This window comes from Numenius arquata, chromosome 2 (assembly GCF_964106895.1).
Source record: "Numenius arquata chromosome 2, bNumArq3.hap1.1, whole genome shotgun sequence".
Taxonomy (NCBI): domain Eukaryota; kingdom Metazoa; phylum Chordata; class Aves; order Charadriiformes; family Scolopacidae; genus Numenius; species Numenius arquata.
In genome coordinates, this window is record NC_133577.1 from 36,335,973 (window position 1) to 36,357,199 (window position 21,227).

Here is a 21,227-nt window from a genome sequence, read left to right on the forward strand (position 1 = left end):
TTTATTCTTGTAAGTTGTTGCTAGAAGGTCTCTGCGATAGAAAAAAAGCCAACGGGTTGAAAATCTTTAGGGATTTTATTTATTTATTTATTCTGTTCCTTTCTCACCCCATTGCTTTACTATGTATATTTCGCATTTCCATATCACTTTGGAGAATTACTCAAGGATGAGTCCACACTGTGCAAAGTATTCTATGAACGTAGGAAGCCCCTTGCAGGTCTTGAGAAAGAAGAGTATTTCTTTTCGGTGTAAAATGATGTTTCCTTTTTTTTTTTTCCTTTTTGATTTGAGTCTGCACTTTCTGAGATAAAGAAAAGATTATTTTTTGAAAAAGAAATACATGATAACAAGATGGCACCGTGAAAATCTGTGTTGGGTCTTTTTACATTGCAGTATGCTAGAGGGGTTTTTTTTAGCTATCAAGCATGAGACTGTTGTGAAAAAACTAATAGGTGTGCATTATCACATGCTTAGCTAATGATTTCAAACGTTTTTACAAACATTCAGTTTTTAAACCTCAAAATTCCTGTGGCCCAGGATGTGCCCTCTGTTCAGTGGAAGTTCATTTTAATGATACCTTCTGTAGAGTCTTGTGTGGAAAAAGTTCTGAGTATAAAATGGTACTTTAATGTAGCAGTTCTAACTTTGGATGCTAACATTTATAGAAAACTGCCATTCTTAATCTTTACAAAATCAGTTTTTCTTAAATATAAAAATATTTTTTTAAATAAAATCCACTAGCCTCAAGTGTTGTGAGTTAAATACAAATTATGAGAAGGAACATGGCTACTTAAATATTAAAAAATGTGTTGTGACTGCAATTCAACAGCCTCTTTTTTTCCTAAAAGGAAATAATATTGCCAAAGCAATTGGATGTCACTCTCTCTTTCGAAGCCAACTGAAAAATGAAAATAGACTTGATTTTGCTTTGCTGCTCTGTTTAAATATGGCCTGTTCTTTGAGAGAAATACGCATGTAGAAATGGCAAAGGGGAAGACACTGCCTGGGCAGAGCTTGATAAGAAGCATTAGAACAACCTTTGCCTTTGGACGCTTTGGTGTAATGGAGAGATCTCAGCCCCTGTTCCGGGGAAATGTCATTGCCTGGTAACATAAGGATCCATCATCTCACCTAGCCATTAATGGGTTTGTAGAGATGACCAGGAAAGAGATCACTGAAGGAGTTAAGTTGTGACTGGCACAGAGAGCATCAAAAAGGTCTATTAGTTGAAAAGCTTCCTACAGTTTATCTACAAGACATGTGGTTTTGTTTTATAAAGGGCAGTTGTAACAGACAGACTCGGGTTGAATGCAGTTCCACTGAGCAGATTCTTGCATAAATAAAAGTAACAAAGTCTGAAAGGAATAAACAGTATGGTGTTGGATACAGAGGGACTTCATCGCAGATCTGTGGCCACCTGAGCAATAGGTTTTATAGCACCAACTTTGTGGTGTTACTGCATTACATCTTTTTAGAACCTACTGGAATGGTGATTTTTTGCATCTTTTTCTAAGTTACAATTTTCATTTCTCAGGTATGCAGGCCAAAAATATGCATCCATTTGAAAAGTGGTAGTTACAGAAGAATGCCAATTTCTATACTCAAACTTGCATTGGACAGTAGCTCTATGAATGTAATGTGCTGCATTGGCAACAGTAGTTGCAGTAGTGTTTGCTGTGTGTTATTTTTGTAATGAAAAATATCACGTCTCAGTTTATTGCTCTTGCTGCATGCATCAACCTATTGCAGCTTAACATGCAAAGATACTGTGATGACTTGTGTTGTGGTTTTTTTTTTTCCCCTGGCATGAGTCTTCATATTGAAGAAGGCACTAGTGAGTGTAGAAAATAGAATGTAATATTACTGTATGGGTTAATGGATGCTGTAGTGGTGTTCACCTAATCTGTTTTGGGGTTTGGTTGGTTTTTTTTTCCTTGCTTTGATTTTCCTTTTGCTTTGATTAGTAAGCACCTGGATGGTATTCTAGAAACTAGTTTTGTGCACGGTGTCAATCTGTGTGTGCATGTCAACTTAAGCACAGTACTAAGTGCAGGATTAAGTACATTTGGTTTTGTTCATGTAGCTTGTAAAATGCATGTAGGTTCTATTCTGTAAAAACAAATTATTTGAAAAGAATTACAAACAAAAGAATATGGAAAAACTGTATATGTACATGAGCGAATGTATTATATGTACTTGTCATCTTTTGAAGAATGCCCATTAAAATAAAATCTTTTTAATCATTAGCATTACTGCTTAATCTGTCTTAATAGCTCTTTTCATTTGATTGACAATTAGCAAATTAATGGGAAAAAGCCAGTTAGTGCAATACTCAGCTTTAGGAGTGAAAGCTGTTCCTTATTAAAAATTTTATCCTTAATGATGGAAATGTATGAAACACTGGGAAAAGGTTGGGGGGATTGCACTCAGGTATTTTTTGTTGTTGTTTGTCTTGTTGAAAAAGGCTTTGTAATCTGTACTGGTTCTTCTACTGTAGATGATAGTACCGTTTGGAAACATAACACTGAAGGGAACATTGTAGGTCACAAAATCTGTCTGTTGATGTTACAGGCAACCTTGTCATATAATTCCGTCCGTCAACTGATCATACCGCAACAGGAGAGCAGCTAGTTTTTGTCCTCACCACTCCTATGGAGTGTTGTCCTGCAATTTCAGGTTAAAAACCTGTTCTGATTTCCAGCCATAGTGTGCTCGTGACCATTTTACAGGCATTTCTAAGAGTACACTTTTCTTTCAGCTGTCAGAAGTGAGCTGCACACTAAGGCAGAATTTAAGAAACACTGTCAGCTCTGTCTCATTTTTCATCTAAGACAATTAGGCTTTTTTAAGACCCATTCTTCACTCCAGCTTATCACTAAGTTTCTTGGCATGTTATGTTCTGCACATAATAGCTGGTATGCAGCTAGTCTCTCTGGACGTTAACAGTTTCAGTCCTGCCAAAGCTTCAAATGGCAAGAGATTGTCTTCCTGAAACCACTCAGCAGTCACTTTTTTTTTTTTTTCCCCTCCCCAGATAGGGCAGGATCTCCTAACAATGTTTAAGTGGTTTGCATATTCCTTCCTCACAGCTGCTTGTGGGATGGAGCATACCAGGGCACACTGCACCATGTTGGTCCTGCTTTGAGCACATATCTTCTGGGTTATCTATTTCCTCTTGTGTTTTTCCAAAACGGATAAAAACAAATGCATCTTGGCAAGTTGCTGTGTACCTATGCACAAACACGTTAAAGGACTTCTTTGTGAGCAGGAAGGGGCACCTTATTACTTGCTGTCGATGAAGGTGACTGCACTGCTAACTCATTGGTTTCTAACTAGAGGTCAAGAGCTTAAATGAAGTTGTGTGTAGCAGAAATACATCTGTTCATACTGTGTGTGATTTATGAATTGGAGAGATGTCAGGTCCTAACCAGAAATAATTTGTTCTACCTGATCTCAAAACTGTAGCTGAGTGTTCTGTTACAAAGAAAGCTTGAACTGTGAATGCATTAAGATTGACTGTCATGGTATTTATCATGGAATTTTTTCTTACCATAGTTTTTATAGAGTATGCAGTCTTTGTTGAAAGTAACGCTTGGGTTTAATTTGCAGGAAACTTGGGGACAATGACTTCTAGATACAAATTTCTGATTTCCTAAACGTTTTTCATCCACAAGAGAAGTAGGAGTTGATTACAGCAGAAATTTTAGACTGTATACTACTTTGAAAAGTAACAAATATAAAAATCTCTGATCTTAACTCAGTGATATAACGTTTTAAAAAATTCCTTGGCATTTGCATCTGATGTTACTGTTAAACAAAGACTTATTAAAAAATGAAATCTGCATCTTTACTGAAATACGTAGTTCAGCTAATTGAAGAAGAGCTACACTACTGTACACTTGCTAACACGGTAATTTTAATTTGATACTTTCAAGGAAATTAAGCACAGCAGAATATCTTAAGTACTAATATAGTAAGAAAGAATACATCTGCAATTTATTTTTCAGTGGTTACACCTTAGATTCCTCACCAATTTATTTAGGAGATACTTATTAGTTGTTACCTGTAAGCTTCTAAGTACTCAGCTTATTATTTTCCATTTTATATTTATTATTTTTTATGTACAGGATGTGAATGAAGATCCTGGAGAAGATGTTGCGCTTCTCTCCGTTAGTTTTGAGGATGCCGAAGCTACTCAGGTTTTTCCTAAGCTGTATCTCTCCCCGCGTATTGAACAGTGAGTGAGACAGTTTATTTCTGGAGCATTCATTCTATTTCACCTCTGAACATTTCCATTTTTTCCTGACCTATGTGAGATATGTTGGCTAGGTGATAATACGCTATTGCTTTAAATTGTTTAAAGCCATAACAATTAGTTGCAAGTGTGTGTGGTGGAGAAATGACGGATCTTCTTTCAGCTAGTTCTGTGGCTATGGCCGGATCTCACATGGATGAATAAAAGTCAGCACTGGCTACATGTCATATTCTTGTAGCATCATAATCCATGAAAACTATGCTGTGTTTTCCTGTAGTAGTATATTTAGAGTACCTCATACGGTACAGCATACTGATAGCATTTTTGTGGGGGAATCTTTAATTTCTTTTTCTTTTGGGAAGGTAAGTTCTCTGTATAAGCGTAATTTTAGACTGAACATTAGGAAAGAATTTTTCACAGGAAGAGTGGTCGGGCATTGGAATAGGCTGCCCAGGGAGGTGGTTGAGTCACCATCCCTGGATGTGTTTAAGAGATGTTTAGATGTGGTGTTGGGGGATATGATATAGGGGAGAACTTTGTAGTGTAGGGTAGATGGTTGGACTCGATGATCCCAAGGGTCTCTTCCAACCTGGACGATTCTATGATTCTATGAATAAAGTATTGTTGTATAAGCTAAAGGGCTTTATTAACTGTGTTTTAGGAATTTGCAGCTTTAGTAAGCTACTTTTTTCAAGAGAATATCTGAATATTTCAGTTTAAGATTGTTGAACCATACTGATGTGTTTACCAGTTGGCAAACAGATTTGCTAAAAAACTAATTTCTACTCCTAAAATGGAAGGGTGAGGATTAGAAATCAGTCTACTTTCATTAAATTTCTCTTCTTCCATTTCTGGAATTAAGAATATCTTAATGCTCCTCCTTCCGTTCAGTATCCCAGTCTTGTAATGTCTGCTTCAAAAAAGTAGCTATATTAGACTGTTCAGGTATGCAACAGTCAAACTGGTCTAGCGTTATTTCAGTGATGATTTGGTTTTTTTGTTAATACTGCACTGACTTTCCTCGGAACTGGTGATGTCACTTCTGGGTAGAAAAGAAAAGATGGGAATTACAGACTACCACAGTTCTATAACAACTCAGTGATAAAGTTTGTGTGAGTGATGGAACACAGTATCTTGACATTTTGCTCAACAGGGCATTGGTCTGGATAAACTGTTGGATGCAATTTAAAAAAAGCAAATACCAAGATTTGATTTAGATAAAGGCATAAGACTTCCCAGATACTTTATTTAAGCAAATGTAGGTACACATGCATGTGCAAACACACACACACACAATATATTTAACAGCTTTTACATTTCCATATTTTTTATCAATTCACTACTTTTGTCCACATTAGTTGAGGGAATAATTGTAGTCAAACATGTAATTATCCTTCCATATTCCAAAGGATTCTTCTGCTCCGCTGCTGCTAAAAGCAATTGGGCTGTCACTAGTTTCCATTGTATTTTCACTTCTAGTCACATGTTGATTCTTAAGAGTATTTCAGGCCACCCAGGTATGTCTGTCTAAATGATCCATGTGCTAATGAAGACATTACTTGCTTTCCCACTTTCAATAGTATCTTTAGAAAGATGTTCACCTCTTGATACCAAGCAGAATAGCAATATAAAGGAACACTTCATCTTCCTAAAAGTACTGCATTTTCTGTCAGTGCCCTAAAGAATATCTGATTTTAGATATGTTTTCAGCATTTGTTCAATTGCATTTTGACAACAAAGATATAGTTCTCTCTTGTTCTTTCCCAAACCCAATCTCTGCTCTGTTTAGCAGGGGCTGACAGTCTAGATATTTAAGTTTCCAGTGTTTGGGAACTGAAGCAACAATGCGTACTTCTTTATACTTTTTGCCAAAAGTACAAAAAGCCTCAAGAAGCCCTGAGGATTAGTTTAATGACTGGAGGACATGGCATGTTACATTTGAATTGTGTTCTGCTTATAAAAGTTCTTTCCTGCTGCTAACAGTAATTGCATCTACAAAAGCCATGTAAGCAAATTACCAGTGTATTTTTTTTATGCAGCAGATTTTGAGGTGGAGTAAGTAGTAGTTGACAGTTCCCAACATAACATTCCCAAGTACTCAACAAAACAGGAAAAATACCAAATTCCCACAATTATTTTGCTAATACTAAACTCTGTTCACCTTAGGAAGAACGAGCAAACAGGAATAGCATTTTCCTGACGTACGAAAAAAACATTTTCAGATAGAAATGTTTCAGCTTTGTAGAGAAATAAGAGCAAAGGGCCTGTTTGTGTAACGTGAGTTATCTCCTGCTTTCCCAAGAGGTTTTGTTGCTTTTGTGCTCTGCCATATAAACATGTATTCCCACATTGTGTTTTCTAAAAATGATACATACCCACAGATCTTGTCAGCGAATTTGAGCCTGAGCAATATGAATATAGGGGTTTTGCTTTGAAGGGTTATTGTAAAGCACATTTGCTCTATTTTTAGATGGATGGTAAATATAATGCTAGTAAGATTTTGACTGCTCTTTGTTATAGGCTCTGGAAGAGAGATTTGCAAAACAAGGGAAGTGTCCACTTTTTATGGTTTGGGGCCTAGAAGTTAATACGTCAGCTTGAAAAAGCTCAAATATTAAAGCAGGGGGTAAAAATGCAGTCGAGAAGTTGTGTGGCTCATTTAAGTCAGTATTGGTGTTCCATTGACTTGTGTGGTGTGGTGTCTGGCTGCAAGAGTGGCAAGTCCAGTTCTTCCAGTAAAAAAACAACCCAACATATAGGGACAGGAAGTATTTGTGTTAATTTGTAAAAATCTCAGCAATAATTATTCATAACTGTACCTGGCTTAATTCTTTCATTAAAACTTGCTAATTTAAAAACATTCCTTTAAACACTAATTGTTCAAAATACACTAACAGCAAGTTGTAGTTAATGCTTCCTCAGTTTGAAATCCATCACTTAAAAAAGCTTTCACTTTATAATTTTAAGAATTCTTCTTATTCTTTATTGCACTGCATCAACCAGCAGATAGATGCCAATAACCCTCACTTTTAAGGATTTCAAAAATGAGATTAAATTAAAATGAAATGTGGGGTGTTTATGATAAGTATTTTGTTTAAAAGCTACCATCGTTAACTGTAGTATTGTAAAAACAAGTTTCTGCACACTTCTGGAGGAAGTGGTAAGCTGGGAAACCGCACGCACTGACCACCAAACTTGGGAGGATGGTGCTTGTCGGCATCCATGAGTGTGTGTCCCCAGCTCGTCACACTCCTCCTCCCACCTCGGGGTGTGGGACTGGCCACAGGATGCTGTTCATCCCCCACTGATGGCTGATGTGCTTTGGGGAGAGGGTCAGAGAGCTGAGCAGTGTCGGTACCTGAGGCCCCCCACTTGCTCATCCACCTGACCATCTCCTGCGGCTGGGTAGACACAAATGTATTCTGAGGCTGCTTCTGCACGATGAAGAGCTGCTGGGATATTTACCTTGTATGTCTCTGTCACATTTCCATGTGTTACTTATAATGTCTCTAAACCTGCTTGCTCAGAATTATTTCTAGTGAAACTATACTGAATATTCATATGGAAAGGAAATATCCATCATATCTTTGGTTTCCATTTATTGAAAGTCACTAGACTCTAAATCCAAGGAGTCAGTGCAAGATTGAACACCTAATTTCTACATTAATGCTTAAAATGTGTCAGTGTACTACACATGAATGTGGATCAGAATTTTTTTTCAAAAGAAAAAAGAAAAAATAAAGTATGTATTTTTTTCCTTCATTAGTTGTCCATGCTAAAGAAAATAAAAGTGGGTTTGTCTTGGTTCACATTTTAAGAGAAAAAGATCTAAGGGTAGAAACACTGTTGCTCAGTGAATGCTGTGTTCCCTGGATTCACAGAAATAATCCTGCAATAAACACTGTTGTCCTGGAGGGCTTTTCTCTGATAAATACGCGGACGTGAATATGCTAAGAAAACCAGCTGTCAGTAGAACTTGTTTTGCTTAAATGGATCAGGCTCCGTGCTTTGGGGACTGAAATGGTCGGTTTTTACTGGTCTGGGAGCTGTGCCAGAGGGTTCTTCGTGACTGAGGGTGGTATGCAGAGTTCGGTGACTGCGTTTAACCTTCGCAGGGGAGAATAACAAGAACCTGGTCTGAACTCTTAGACTTTGAATTTTTCTGTAAGTTTTTCACTGATGGGGAAAAAAAAAGAGGAGAAAATTAAACGTATTTGCTTTAAGGTGTTTCCTATCTTTTACCTGGGAGTTAGAGGAGGAAAACCATAGAATATTATCTATTTACTGCCTGGTATTGCCTCTCGCCGTATTTGGGATGCAGGGATGCTGTGAAGGGCTTCACCTTTAAAGTTGGCTTGCCATACTGCTGAGTGTACATCACTGGTTGAAAGCTTCGCCAGTTGAAGCCTACTCTCTCAGAATGATTATGAATACACAGTCTTTAAATGAGTGGTCCTTTTAAATGTTGAGGCCTTTTTATATGTCTGTCTTTGTAGAAGACAGAAGTAGGAAGGTCTTCTATTTGGCATATTAAAATGTGCTTATTCATCTGAATTGATGATTTCAGTAGAATTGTTAGTAGACAACCAAGACAGTCCATGACTTCTTCAAATCCCAGTGCATCTTGCAGACATGGGAAGCAGGAATGACTGTTGCTTTGCAGGGCTTTCTCTTCCATTAAGCCTAGTTTGGTCATGCCCCTACGCAATGCCTGGCCAGTGAGTCAGTGATGTCTCCTGCCTGCTGTATGTGCCATGGCCCAAATCATGCAAATCTTCTGAAACTGTAGCCAGTACCATAGCCTGATCTCCAGTCTAGCTCTGCTTTGCAACTCCTCCTGTGTCCTGAAAATCACCTGTTTTGCTGCAGCCACCTTTTCATGGCCTGTTGACAGCTTCAGAAGAGCTCAGGGTGGGCTGGGATTGACAGTCAAAACAGATTGACTTGTACTTTTATCCTGGGTGTTCAACTGTACTGGCTGTTCCTTTTTTTCCTGAAGTTGATGCAGAACAATTAGTGAAAGTAGTTGTAGAAGAACTAAGATTATGTGTCCATCATCTAAATGGTGTTTTAATGGTGGATATGTTAATGCTATCCTTAAATGGTTCAGTTAGTGAGTATTTTAAGATAGATTTTTTTCAGTTAAGAGATTAGGCAATTAGAGCTAATCATTGGGGTATGAAATACTTGAGGCAGTTTGGTGGGGCTGATTTTGTTGCTAGGTAATGAGGTACTAGTTTCTCTGTACAGGAGACAAGGGGCAGTTTTTGGTCTGGCATATGCTTTGTGGCAATCCAGAGCTCAGTGTTGCCTCGAGTCTCAGAGCAAAACTTAATGTTGAAGAGTGGGAAGGGTTTGTGTCCTCCAGGAGTTTGTGTCAGGTTTCTCTCAGTGTCAGCCTGTATGCATAAGGTTCTGTAACCTGATGGTGGAGGGAGTATTTTTACATGACATATCAAGTACTTTACCCCTTAAAGGATTTTCTTATATAGTAGAAAAATATGTATAGAAAATTGAATTAATAAGAAATTACAAAAGAAAATGGAAATATGATTCAAGACAGTCCTCTCCAACTCCCGTTCCCTGCATATTTCTGACTAGAGTGGAATGGTCTACAGAAATTTCAGTAGTTTTAAAAACATTTGTTTCTTTTAGATGCAAATCTTTCCATTGAGATGTTGCATTTTTTCACTTGTGTACATATAGTTTATTTGAAGCTACCCTAATATAAACATAGAGTTCTGTTTCATATTATGTTGTTATATGCTATGTGCATACCATGTTTCATTGTAATAATCCCTGTTGCAACACGGGCATTTCTAAGTACCGTTGTAAAGCTGTACTCTTCTAAAATATCCTCCTCAGCATTTTTACTGTGGTATCCCTGCTTCTAAATGTGAGTACCCTCCTACAAAGAGTGATAACGAAGGAAAAAGGGAACAAAGTAATTTTTCTTTAGGACATCAAACAGTAATATTCATAAAGTTGCTCTTGGTTCTTTACTGTTGCCCATATGTTTAGACTTGTATCTTTGTACAGTGAGATTGTCAGAAGCACTTTTAATTAGTCAAAACTAATTCTGGCAATGACATTAAAAATTACTGTCATCTCAGTTACTAGTTAGGCCAGTACTGACTATGTTTGAAATCTTCCCCTATATTTGCAGTAGCGGGTGGGGTTTTTTTAAATTATTTTCTTAAATTGTGTTTACTTTGCTACTGAAGTTCATTTTAGTTTTACAAAAACCTCTTACTTTTCTTTTGATACATGAAATGTTTTTGGCTTTTCTATTGCCTATGTTGATCTTATGCTTTGGGAGGTTGGAGGGTACTTTTATTGCCATTCTGACAACCCTGGTACTGTACTGAAGTGCCTTTCTCAGATACTTCCCCAAGATATTAGAGCACACACAACAGATTTCTTCTTCCTTTCCTGAAATGTTTTTGTAGGAGAAAGGAAGCCTGCTGAACAAAATCAATCCATCTTAGTACTGAGCTGTGTCTGTCATAGGTGGCAGGACTTTTTTTCATACCTATGAATTAATAGGAATCTTTGCATTTTTTTAATGTAGGACCTTTTGTTCTAAACAACTGTGTGAACCAACTGTAGGGCCAGCTTGAACTCCTTGAAATGTTATCCATTAAATTGGTTAGGCTGACCAGAGAAATTCGAATGGTGCCATCTTTTTTTTATTTTATGACTTGTGATACAGCAGTAATAGAGCAAGCAGGAGGGTCTGGTAATTGTGGTTAAGTGTTAACCTAAAAAACTCCTAACTAGGTGTCTCTTGAAAATGCGATGAAAAATCAGGCCCTACCTGAAATGTAAAATTTATACATAGGGAAACTTAACTTCAAGTCTGTCTAGGGCTAAATTAATTGTGGTTTGCTGGATAACGTGCAGTTGTTAAATACTACTTTAAAAAACAACAACAATGAAATACGGAGGTGCTGGGAAATCAAAATTGAAGCTGTGCTTCTCAGTTGTTAAACTTGTTTAATTCCACAGACTGTCTCTTCAGAATGAAATAGCTCTTTCTGAAGAAAAGTGCTCCAAAGTTACTTACTGCATCAAATTTTAAAATTATCTGACAACTCTGTGACTTCTGCCAATTTATCCTTAAATGTAATCACATGAGCAGGTTATGGAGGGTTTTTATTTAAGCTCAAACTTGAGCTTTAGCTGTTCAACTGTATCCATTCTAACTGGGTATTAATTACAAAAACTGACAAACAGTAGTTACAATGAGTTAATTAGAATTTGTCTTGGCAGCAAATGCAGTGAGTGTAGAAAGGCACATTTACTCAACAGTTATGAAAACTCAAATTTCCTAGAGTACACTTTGAACCTGCTTTTGTTGCTGCGTGGGTATTTTTCCCAGTTCTTGATGTAAATCCAAACCCACCACTACAGAACGTGATATCATCTTTTAACAGAGTACACTTTACTGAAGCTGATTTTTGCGTATTTAGGATATGTGGCTTGCTTTCTGAATATGGTGACTCAGTAATTTGTTTTCAGAGAACATCATTCTAATTGCAATCTGCACATTATAGTGTTCTGTCTTCAGACTTTTCCTATTTTATTATTTAAAATAGTTAACTAAAACTCAGCTACTGTTTAATGCTTGCTTCCAGATGGTCACGTTCAAATCTCTGACCACTTGGAAGTGAAGAGTTAAGGATTTTCAGATTAAACCTCAAATAAATGTGAAACACAGAATTAAGTTATATTTGAAAGACCTCAGTTTTGATTACCTCTGTCATCTTCCCTTCCCCCCCCACGCACACACTTGGGGAGAGCTGGCAGTACCCTCTAGGTACCACATTCCTATTGCTGGTGACTCGGGGAGTGTGGATTGAGGAGAATGGCAAAGAAACAGCCCTGCAGGGAATCCAATGGGCAGGAGGGAGACTATAAGTGGAGGGATCTTGGCCCCGTTGTCTGTGTGATCAAAAGAAAGGATTGAAGTGCATCCTTCGAAATTACCAGAAGGCCCCGTTGCCCTACCGACCTGCGTTTCTCCCATAAGCTTCCTGACCCCACAGTAGTACTAGGTACCACCTCTCAGTTTTCTTTGCTTTCTGCCTCCTGCTTTCCTGCCAATAATCAGTGGCATTTAAAACTTAATGTCTTCTTGAAAGGAGCTTTTATTCCTTCTTAATTATCTGTTGTAGGAAGATACCATTTCCCCAAAATAAATCGTGGCTGATTTTTGCAACGTGACTACTGGGTTTCTGGGGGTTTCCTTTTCCCTAATTATTGTCAAGAATGTGATTCATTGTATTGCTGATTTCACTTAAGGCATAAAAGGCAGTCACAGTCTGTCCCGCTACTTAACTACAGGAGCTACTCGTCTCACATGAACGTTAGCTGAAACCCCATTCCCTTTCAACACTTGCACTTTGGACCTACCTGGAAAATAAAAGATGTATTTCCAAATGTGAGACTTTTTGTTGGGTAATCTTTTCCTAGATAACAGATTCCCCTTCAGAAATATTGAGAACTTCTTTCCTATGAGCTTTCCTATGGAGAATCCCCTTAACAAATCACAAGGATTTGTTGAATTGTAAACCAGCATCCTATAACTATACTAAACTTCAGCATCTTTAAATGAAAGTGCAGATTGTAGGCAACTTAGGCCATTTTTTAAATGAAATGGAGTTGCTGTATTTCATAGGTTTGTTTTTTGAAAAACATGCAAGCTGATCTTTGTAGTAAGCAGAAACAGCCAAAACCGTAATTGTGCAGAGTAGGGCTTCGTGTGAGTCCCGTACATTTTGCATCTTTCATTCCTCTACAGCCAGCACTTCTTGAGGACTAGCAGGACCTGATTAATCTGCAACCTGGAAGAAACACATAGAGGTAGAGTCGGCCTAAGGGCCACCTTACATCCAAGGAGTTGCATGCTCCTTTTATGTTTAAAGAACTGCTTTTTTTCAAGCCAGAAGAAATATTCTTGTACCTGTAGTTCTTTTTTGTACCTGAAATGAGTATTGCTGCTCCCTGCTCTCTTTTGTTAAAAATCAGTGAATTCTTCTGCTTCTTTCAGTTCTCACAGGCTGTATACAGCTAAACTGTGAGACCCACCTCTGAGGTTTGCACCCTGGTCAAATTCAAAACTGGTGTCAGGAGAAGACCTGGATGTTCAACCTCCCACTTCCCACCCTGCTTTTTGTTGGAAGAAACCCTGCAGACTTGGATAGGGAAGAACTTGTGTGCCCCAACAGGTCTTTGATCTGGATGATTAAGAGGCAAAACTCTGGTGTACACTGTGAGGCACACCTGTGTTGCATCGTTTCAGTTTTTTGGTTTTGTTTTTTGGATTTTTTTTGTGTAGCCACATATATATAGCTAAGAAAATCTGGAAATGCTTACTTAAGACATCTATCAAACATGACATGGGGTAGCAGTGTTTTGAAATCCTTTCATTTCAGCGGGTTTATAAACCTTTCCTGCCTTTCATGATTTCTACAGATCGTGTAGCCAATGTGTTAATGGAAAAAAGAATTGGTACTTTTTAATGTATAGTTTGGAAAACATACATGTGTGTCAACAAAGAATATTGTAGAATTTAAATCACAGATCTCATGTGTGATATTTAATATGTGCACACAGTATGTGTCAAACATCCCACGGAGGAAGACAAGTTAAATTTGGCAAGAACTAAAAATGTAGATTCTTTTTCAGTGGATTTTAAAACTAAATTCTGTGAGCTGGGTTTCTGGTCAGGGGACGCTGAAAATAAGTGAGGAGGAAACTTCAGCTATTTAACAATTTCAGTGGACAAAACTGTTAGTACCAAAGTTGCAGACACCACAGTGCAGTGGAAAAACCTGTACAAATAGAGCGAAACAATTCTGCTTGCAGATATTTGCTGTTGAAGCCAATAAAAGGGCTGTGCTCTTCAGTGTGGTTTAGTGATGTCAAGCACTACTTGCTGGAGGCAGCTGTGCTACTGCAATGCTTTCCTGACCTTAAATAGCCTATATGCTGGGTAATGCAAGGATTCAAATATAAATACAGGGCACATAAGGACAGAAGGAGGCCAGAAAAGCCATCTAGGCCCCTTCCCTCCCCTGAATTAGTCAGTGTCTTCCTCAGTATTCTCCTCTTCTGGTATCTGTCCAAGATATTTACAAAACCATTTAGACTAATTGTTCCCTTGTGTTGCCTCAGTACTGTTTATTCCATATGTTAAGGACTGCGTGCAAAGCAATTCTGCTCTTCAGCGTGGCTGCTACTCCCTTGCCTTTCCTTTTCCTTTCTTCTTTCCTTAGCAACCCAAACAGCTGTGCAACCTCTGTCTGTCCTGGGAGGTTGTGTGTACCTCAGCAGCAGCTGCCCGCTGTTCTTCCCTAGCCCTCCTCTCTAGGGCAAGTATGACTTTCTGGGACATTTTGTGGAGGTAATCCCTTCAGGTCATGTTTTTGTTTGACTTCCCAGATATTTTTTTGGTTTTTTTCCCTTTTACTCTGTAATGGTAAGATGGTTAGATGGCATGTATGTGTAATTACATAGTGATCCTCTTAATTTGTTCCATTACTCAAATATTATCTGTAGCTGTAATGAGGACTACGTAACTCGATTCATACCACCTCAAATCCTGTTGTTTTCAGTTGGTACTCTTGTTTTTGTTCACTTACCTACCACTTAAGTTTCTCTTACTGCCGCCTTTTTTTTTCTTCTTCTTTAAGTTCCGTCTCTATTTTCTGGTTTCTGGTTTGGCTGTTTGTTTTTAGGTCTGCACACATATCTGAAAACGTGCTTCATTTTCAAGAAGTGAGCCTCTGGTTTTTTGCATGTCAGGTAGCAGTTTTTCCTGCAGTTGACCAAGAAACTGCGAGGAGAGTTGTGATGAACATACATCACAACAAAGGAAGTCTTGTTGAAAGTTTAGGCACTGTTTGATCAATGAAAATCTAACGGCCCTTTTATTTGTTTGGTACACAGGATATATGGACGTCCAGAGTAGTCATTTAGCGTTGTCTACGATTGCAGTGCCTTTGTTCTCTTTATTTTAAAACGTTTTAACATTAGCAGTTTTTTTATAGCACTTAAAAATGTTTGTTTTACATTTCTTTCAATGTTATTTCTCTTTACAATTAATTGATTCCATTTATAAAAGGAGCAAGAACTTCAGAATTTTTATGCAACAGTGAAAGTAAAAAAACCTGCATTATACTGTATTTGCCAAAACCTGGATTATGTATAATTGAACAACCTTTTTTCCCATCCATGACAGTATTCTATTAAGAGTATGTCTCAGCAGTAACAGGGATCATATTCCTTAGTACTATGAATTTCTTTACTGATTTTGTTTTTCTAGTATTATGTTAAAATTTTGGTGGTCACGTCAATTTATAAAATATATCAAGTTCCTTAACCTATGATAGCTGCAGTGGTTTTGTGGAAAATTCATTTGCATCAAATAAGTGGCAGATTTCACATCAGAGTCGTAGAGCTCTTTGTTGGAAAGGAACTCTGAATCATCCAGCCCAGCTTCCTGCTTGGCACGGGGCTACCACCAGCACTAACGCAGGTTCTGTGTAGCAGGGCCTTTGTCTGGCCACGTCTTGAATGCTTCCCACAGTGGAGATCTTACAGTCTCACCGAGGAACCTGTCTGCTGCTCTGCTACCCTCCTCAGGAGAGCAGTTCCTCCAAAAGTCCAGTCTGAGCATCCCAAGGCCTCAGTTGGCCCAGTCCTTGAGATCATAAAGATCCCTCTGGATTGAAGCTGTGCAGTTTGTTGTAGCAATATTATGCAATGTCGTTAATGGTATGCCATTTATCGTGGTGGTATGGAAGCAAGGTACTCTTCACTCTTCCATTTCACGTCTAAATCAATAACAGAAGCTGTGTTAACACCACTTGCTTCCCCCATAAATTAAGCTTTTTAGTTAATCTCATTATGCTTCTCCAGCAACACGGAAGGGTGAGGTCTTAAGGATATATTGCTAGCAAGGGTTTGCTCTGGCTGGAGGTCGTGATGAGCTGGTACAAAGTTAAATTAAGTTCCCATCTCTCTGCTGACACAGTAAAGGGATGGCACGAGGAGTGAGGGTATGAGGTTGTTGTGTTCTGACCAGTATCACCAATGCATGGTCCTGTGGGACTAGCTGATACATGACATAAATTAGAGCAGTGTAGGGCAGTATGGAGCCAAAAATCCAAGAATTTGGGTGAATATTGGTAGGCCTTGCCACACTAAGGCACATAATACGGGGAAATCTTTTTTACTTTATCATTTTAACTCTGTATACTGAAGGCTTTTAGCTTCTTTTCAGTCCACAAATAGTAACTTGTGTTTTCCTTTCTTAAATTTCATGTACTCTAGCAAAACTAAAAAAAAAAAAAAAACAAAAAACAAAAAAAGCCCACCCTGAAATAGAACCACTAGTCACTAACAGCGAATGATCTTGGCAATGCAACTGGCATTGCTGAGTACTTTCTATGTACAACTGAGCACACTTAAAATGCTAGGGAAAAGGATAGATTTATCCTGGGTTTGTTTGTTATGCTATGAAAGTCTAGTGTTCTATTTTTGTTCATCTACCAATCTGTTCAGCATATCTTGTTTAATAGCTTAATGGTAGAGTCTATATGCAACCACCCATGTTACATCACACTCCGTGCAACTGGAATGTTGTTTACTTTTCACCAAGGCAACTCCCTGTTTTTTGTTAATTAATATCTAACAAGATCCTACAGCTGACTCCCTTAAAAGTCAAGAATGTAGAGGTGTTCAGGATTTATAGGCACACCATGTTGAGGCCTTGTAGAAGCAATGTGTTTTGTGCAAGTCCTATTAAAGGAGATGGTTTGGGGTGGGTTTTTTTCATTTTAATATGTATGTATTTTCTTTTATTCTTCCTCAGTTATCCTGAACAGGTTATGTTTGTACTGCATGCGCACAGTCCTTTAATACCTGGTTCCATGAAGTTATTTTCGTAAGCAACAGAATGAAACCGAGAAGGTTTGTGGGAAAGTCTCCTGCAGCGATAACCTCTCACTGTTCTTTTGGGGACTAAAGGAGAGCTCACATTTCTGAGGTGGTCAAATTGGCAACTGTGGCTCATGTATAAAATACAAACATTTTGGTTTTCTTACTTTTGACAACAGGACATTCCTCAAGTGTCTCACTTACAACCATTCCAACAAGGAATTTTTGTTAAATCTTTGTGCATTTTGTCCAGGCTTGGTTCTAAATGATGCAAGGAATACAGTATACACAATTTTCTTTATGCTATTCCACTGATAAAACGTTTTACTGTCTTTTAATCTGAATATCTGTGAGTCTTCACAAACTTTAGTGTGTTTATTTTCTTGGTACCTTTCTGGGATAAGTTAGTACCAAATATTGTCAGGATGTGTGAATGTATCCATGTGTGTCAGAAAGATTTCATGATTAGGAAACTAGAACCAAACAGAGACTCTCTCTGGTAATCTTGGTCTGTACCAGATAAATGGTACAGATTCTAGGCTTAGAAATTAGGTCTCTTTTATAGTCAAATTTTGTACCTAAAATAACTTCCCACTTTTGATCCTCCTTAATTACTGCCCTGCCTTAGCTATATAGGCTGTCTTGAGGCTATGCTCATTTAGGTGCACTGACATGTGATACAGGTTCCTCTAGCATCTCCACTGTTGTCATTTGAGCAGTGTGCTCTAAAGAAAATTAAATAAAAAATTCAGTATGTGCAGAAGTACATTTCTTTCCTCCATGGAAAAGATATTTTTAATAGTATTTTTGAGCCTTGACCGCTGCCAGAATATCTCAGTAACATAGAGATAAATAGATATTGCAATTGGCAAGCTGATTATAATTGTATGTTAAGGCAAGCAGAAAAGGTCTTTTAATTTAATTCATCCCTAAAAACCTGTAAAAATACTGGATTCTATTTTAAGAATGAATAGTAGGTAAATAGTGTTCCATCCAAAATCTGCCAATTACTGATTGTGTTTGTGTTCTCTTGATTTTATTTTTTTTTAAGTTCCTTTGTTGTAGGAGGACAACTTGGCAGAGCTTCACATATGTGGTTAACTGCTTGCTGAGCCACAAGCAAATAATACTGTACAGTTAAGCATTTCTTCCTGCATCACCAATTTCTATTCTCTTGGGCAACAGGAGTTCAAATCTGGGCAAAGATGACAGGCATAAACCTGTCTGATTGGATTAATAACATAGAAACTGTTGCTAGCCTCCACAGTAATCTTTTAAAGTTGGTCTTGTGGTATGTTTCTCAACCCAGATTTTGATTTTATTATACTAGCAGATAGATAGGTGAATAACTGTGGAATCCTAAAGGACAAAAAGAGAATGTTTCCTGTTTTCAGGCGTGGCAGATAGGAATTCTGCTAAAGGAGGTCAGAAAGGATATTATAATAACAATAAAAGTTTTTTTGATAAATTTTTTTAATCGCATAATTGGTTCTGTACAGGGAAAGTCATGTGTCTTGTGTGTTGCTAGGGAGAATGACTTCAAATTGTCCCTTTATCAGAACCTCGCAAAAAGCTCAAGTACCACTAAATTGAACACATGGGAAAAATTTATCTGTAACTTAAATTTACTTTTCTATTCCTTTGTAGTTGTATTGGAATGACAATAATAGCTACCGCTTGGGAGGGTGAAGTTGTGTTACAGGACCTCATAGGGAGCTTTTGGGAAAGAGCAATTCTGAAATTAAGGTGATGATGTTCAAGGACTGCTTGGGGCCAGTCTTTTTTCAGTGATGTACCCAGTGACAGGACAAGAGGTAACGGGCACAAATTTGAACATAAGAAGTTCCACCTAAACATGAGGAGGAACTTCTTTACTTTGAGGGTGGCAGAGCACTAGAACAGGCTGCCCAGAGAGGTGGTGGAGTCTCCATCTCTGGAGACATTTAAAACCCGCCTGGACACGTTCCTGTGCAACCTGCTCTAGGTGGACCTGCTCTGGCAGGGGGGTTGGACTAGATGATCTCCAGAGGACCATTCCAACCCCGTATCATTCTGTGATTCTGTGACTTGGCTTATTGCCATTTCTTATACCTAGACATGAATTTGACTTTAGTTCTCTTCAAAATGCTGCAGTAGGCCTTTATAAGGTCAGTTTATAATTTTGTACATGCAATGGGACACCTAAATCCTTAGGAAGGAAAAAGACAAACATCTTTTGGAGATGAATTTGGTCCTTTGAAATTATTCCAGTGTCTGGGCAGTCTAGATATGGTGCCTGCTGCAGCGATGTTCACTTTGATTAGGATACCAGTCCCCCAAGCTGATTTTTTGAAACATCACAACTGTTGCTATTTTAAACTCTCTTTTATGTTGAAAGTATCCAAAAGATTTGTCAGTGTAGTACTTTTTCAAATTAACTGTTGGAGGAAAAATACCTGTTTCATTTGGGTAGCTCTTAGTACCATACGAAAGAGACAAAAAAGTATATGAAGTAACACAAAGGTTTTGTTTGGGTTTTTTGTTGGGTTGGTTTGTTGTGGTTTTTTTTCACAAAAATCTAAGTTACAAATTAAAAAAAAACAAACCATAATCTATATCTTAAGAGTGCATTTTTAATGTTCAAGTGCTTCCCTAATTTCTCCAGTGTCTCTAGCGACATTTCCCTTCTCTCCTTTCACTCCTTCCTTTTCCACCCTTTCACACTCCAAATTCTCAAAGGTGCTACTCTGGGGACATTCCTGGATCTCTGCTTCTCTGTCACTTTGTTCAAGTAGCATACTCCTCTTGTCTTGCCAGGCCTTGCCCAGAGGTCTCTTCCTTGTTCTTTTAACTAACAGAAATACATTTTTAAAATATAGTTCTTTTTTTCCCAACTAGGAGCTTTTGCTCTTTTATTCTCCCTCTCCTTCTCCCTTTGGAGTTGTCTGTGTTTCATCTCTCCTTTAGTGTAGAATTACATTGAAAGATGAAAATGCCTGGTACTGAAGATCATTCAATAGAATTGAGCAATTCTGCAGATTCTCTGGTAGACAGATGCTGGATTTTCAAGGCAAAGTATAAAATTTTAAACTAAAAGAATTTTTGTATCTTTGGGATCTTGAAATGTCTAGCCTGAATTTTTGACTTGGTAAATAACAGTTTGTAGTTAGCCATTCTCCAGACTTCCCTTGCTTTTGCACATACTGCATTTTTATTTCTTCTTGCAAAGTTAGAAAAATCAGACCATGTATTGGACATAAATTCCAACCTTTCCCAGCATTTGGCTAGATGAGCTACAATTAGTTATTTTTAGTCCTGACCAAGTTTGCTTAAATGTTCTTCAGGTTGACACTAATTAGACACTGAATAAATACATGGTTCCTTGAAGGACAGATAGCTTTTCCAAGTGCTGACCATGGCTTTAGATAGGTCACTTTCCAAAGTAGGTCTCCAAAGAGAAAGGAATTTGGAGGAGGTGTTACACAAACCATAGAAGTGTAGGTTTGACATGTAAAGACACCTGGGTGTCATCTTTTTTTCCACAAATAATGCATGGAATTTGAAGTCACTAACTACGCAATAAATCTGTGCATTTCATGTGTATTTTTCATGTATTGTCAAGTTGAAAGATGAAAATTAGAGACTCCCCCAACCAATTTTCTTTCATGCTCTGAAAATATCTAAGATACCAGTCATAATAGAAACTTATGGACATGCTAAATCAGTTGGTAACAGGAAGCAGTGAGGAATAATCTAGGTATTTGTATGCAGTACTTTAAAAGTTTGTGATGTATATAAAACCATGACCTTCAGTCTCTTCAGTAATACTACTGTAATCACTAATTTCTTACAAAAAGCTACTCTGCCAGGTCAGAACAGAGATGCAAATCATTTATATTTCCTTTATGTTTAAGAAGTATGTCTTCGGTTGTGTAGCTCAGGTGCTGCAAACAGGCAACACATTTTTTCAGGAAACTTGCCTCTTATAAAAGAATGAGAGAATTCCATTCTTCTCGTCTGCTTCTGCTCTTGTTCCTTGAACCTTTCA

At 37.8% G+C, this 21,227-nt stretch overlaps 1 protein-coding gene across 1 annotated transcript in view; it reads left to right on the forward strand.

Annotated features, from left to right (window-relative positions):
• The window catches only part of BABAM2 (BRISC and BRCA1 A complex member 2), a 175,031-nt gene that overhangs the window by 90,741 nt on the left and 63,063 nt on the right, over positions 1-21,227 (forward strand). Inside the window, exon 7 of the mRNA XM_074144601.1 lies at positions 4,128-4,237. Within this exon, the coding sequence (XP_074000702.1) occupies positions 4,128-4,237 (110 nt within the window). The remainder of the gene's footprint in view (positions 1-4,127; positions 4,238-21,227) is intronic.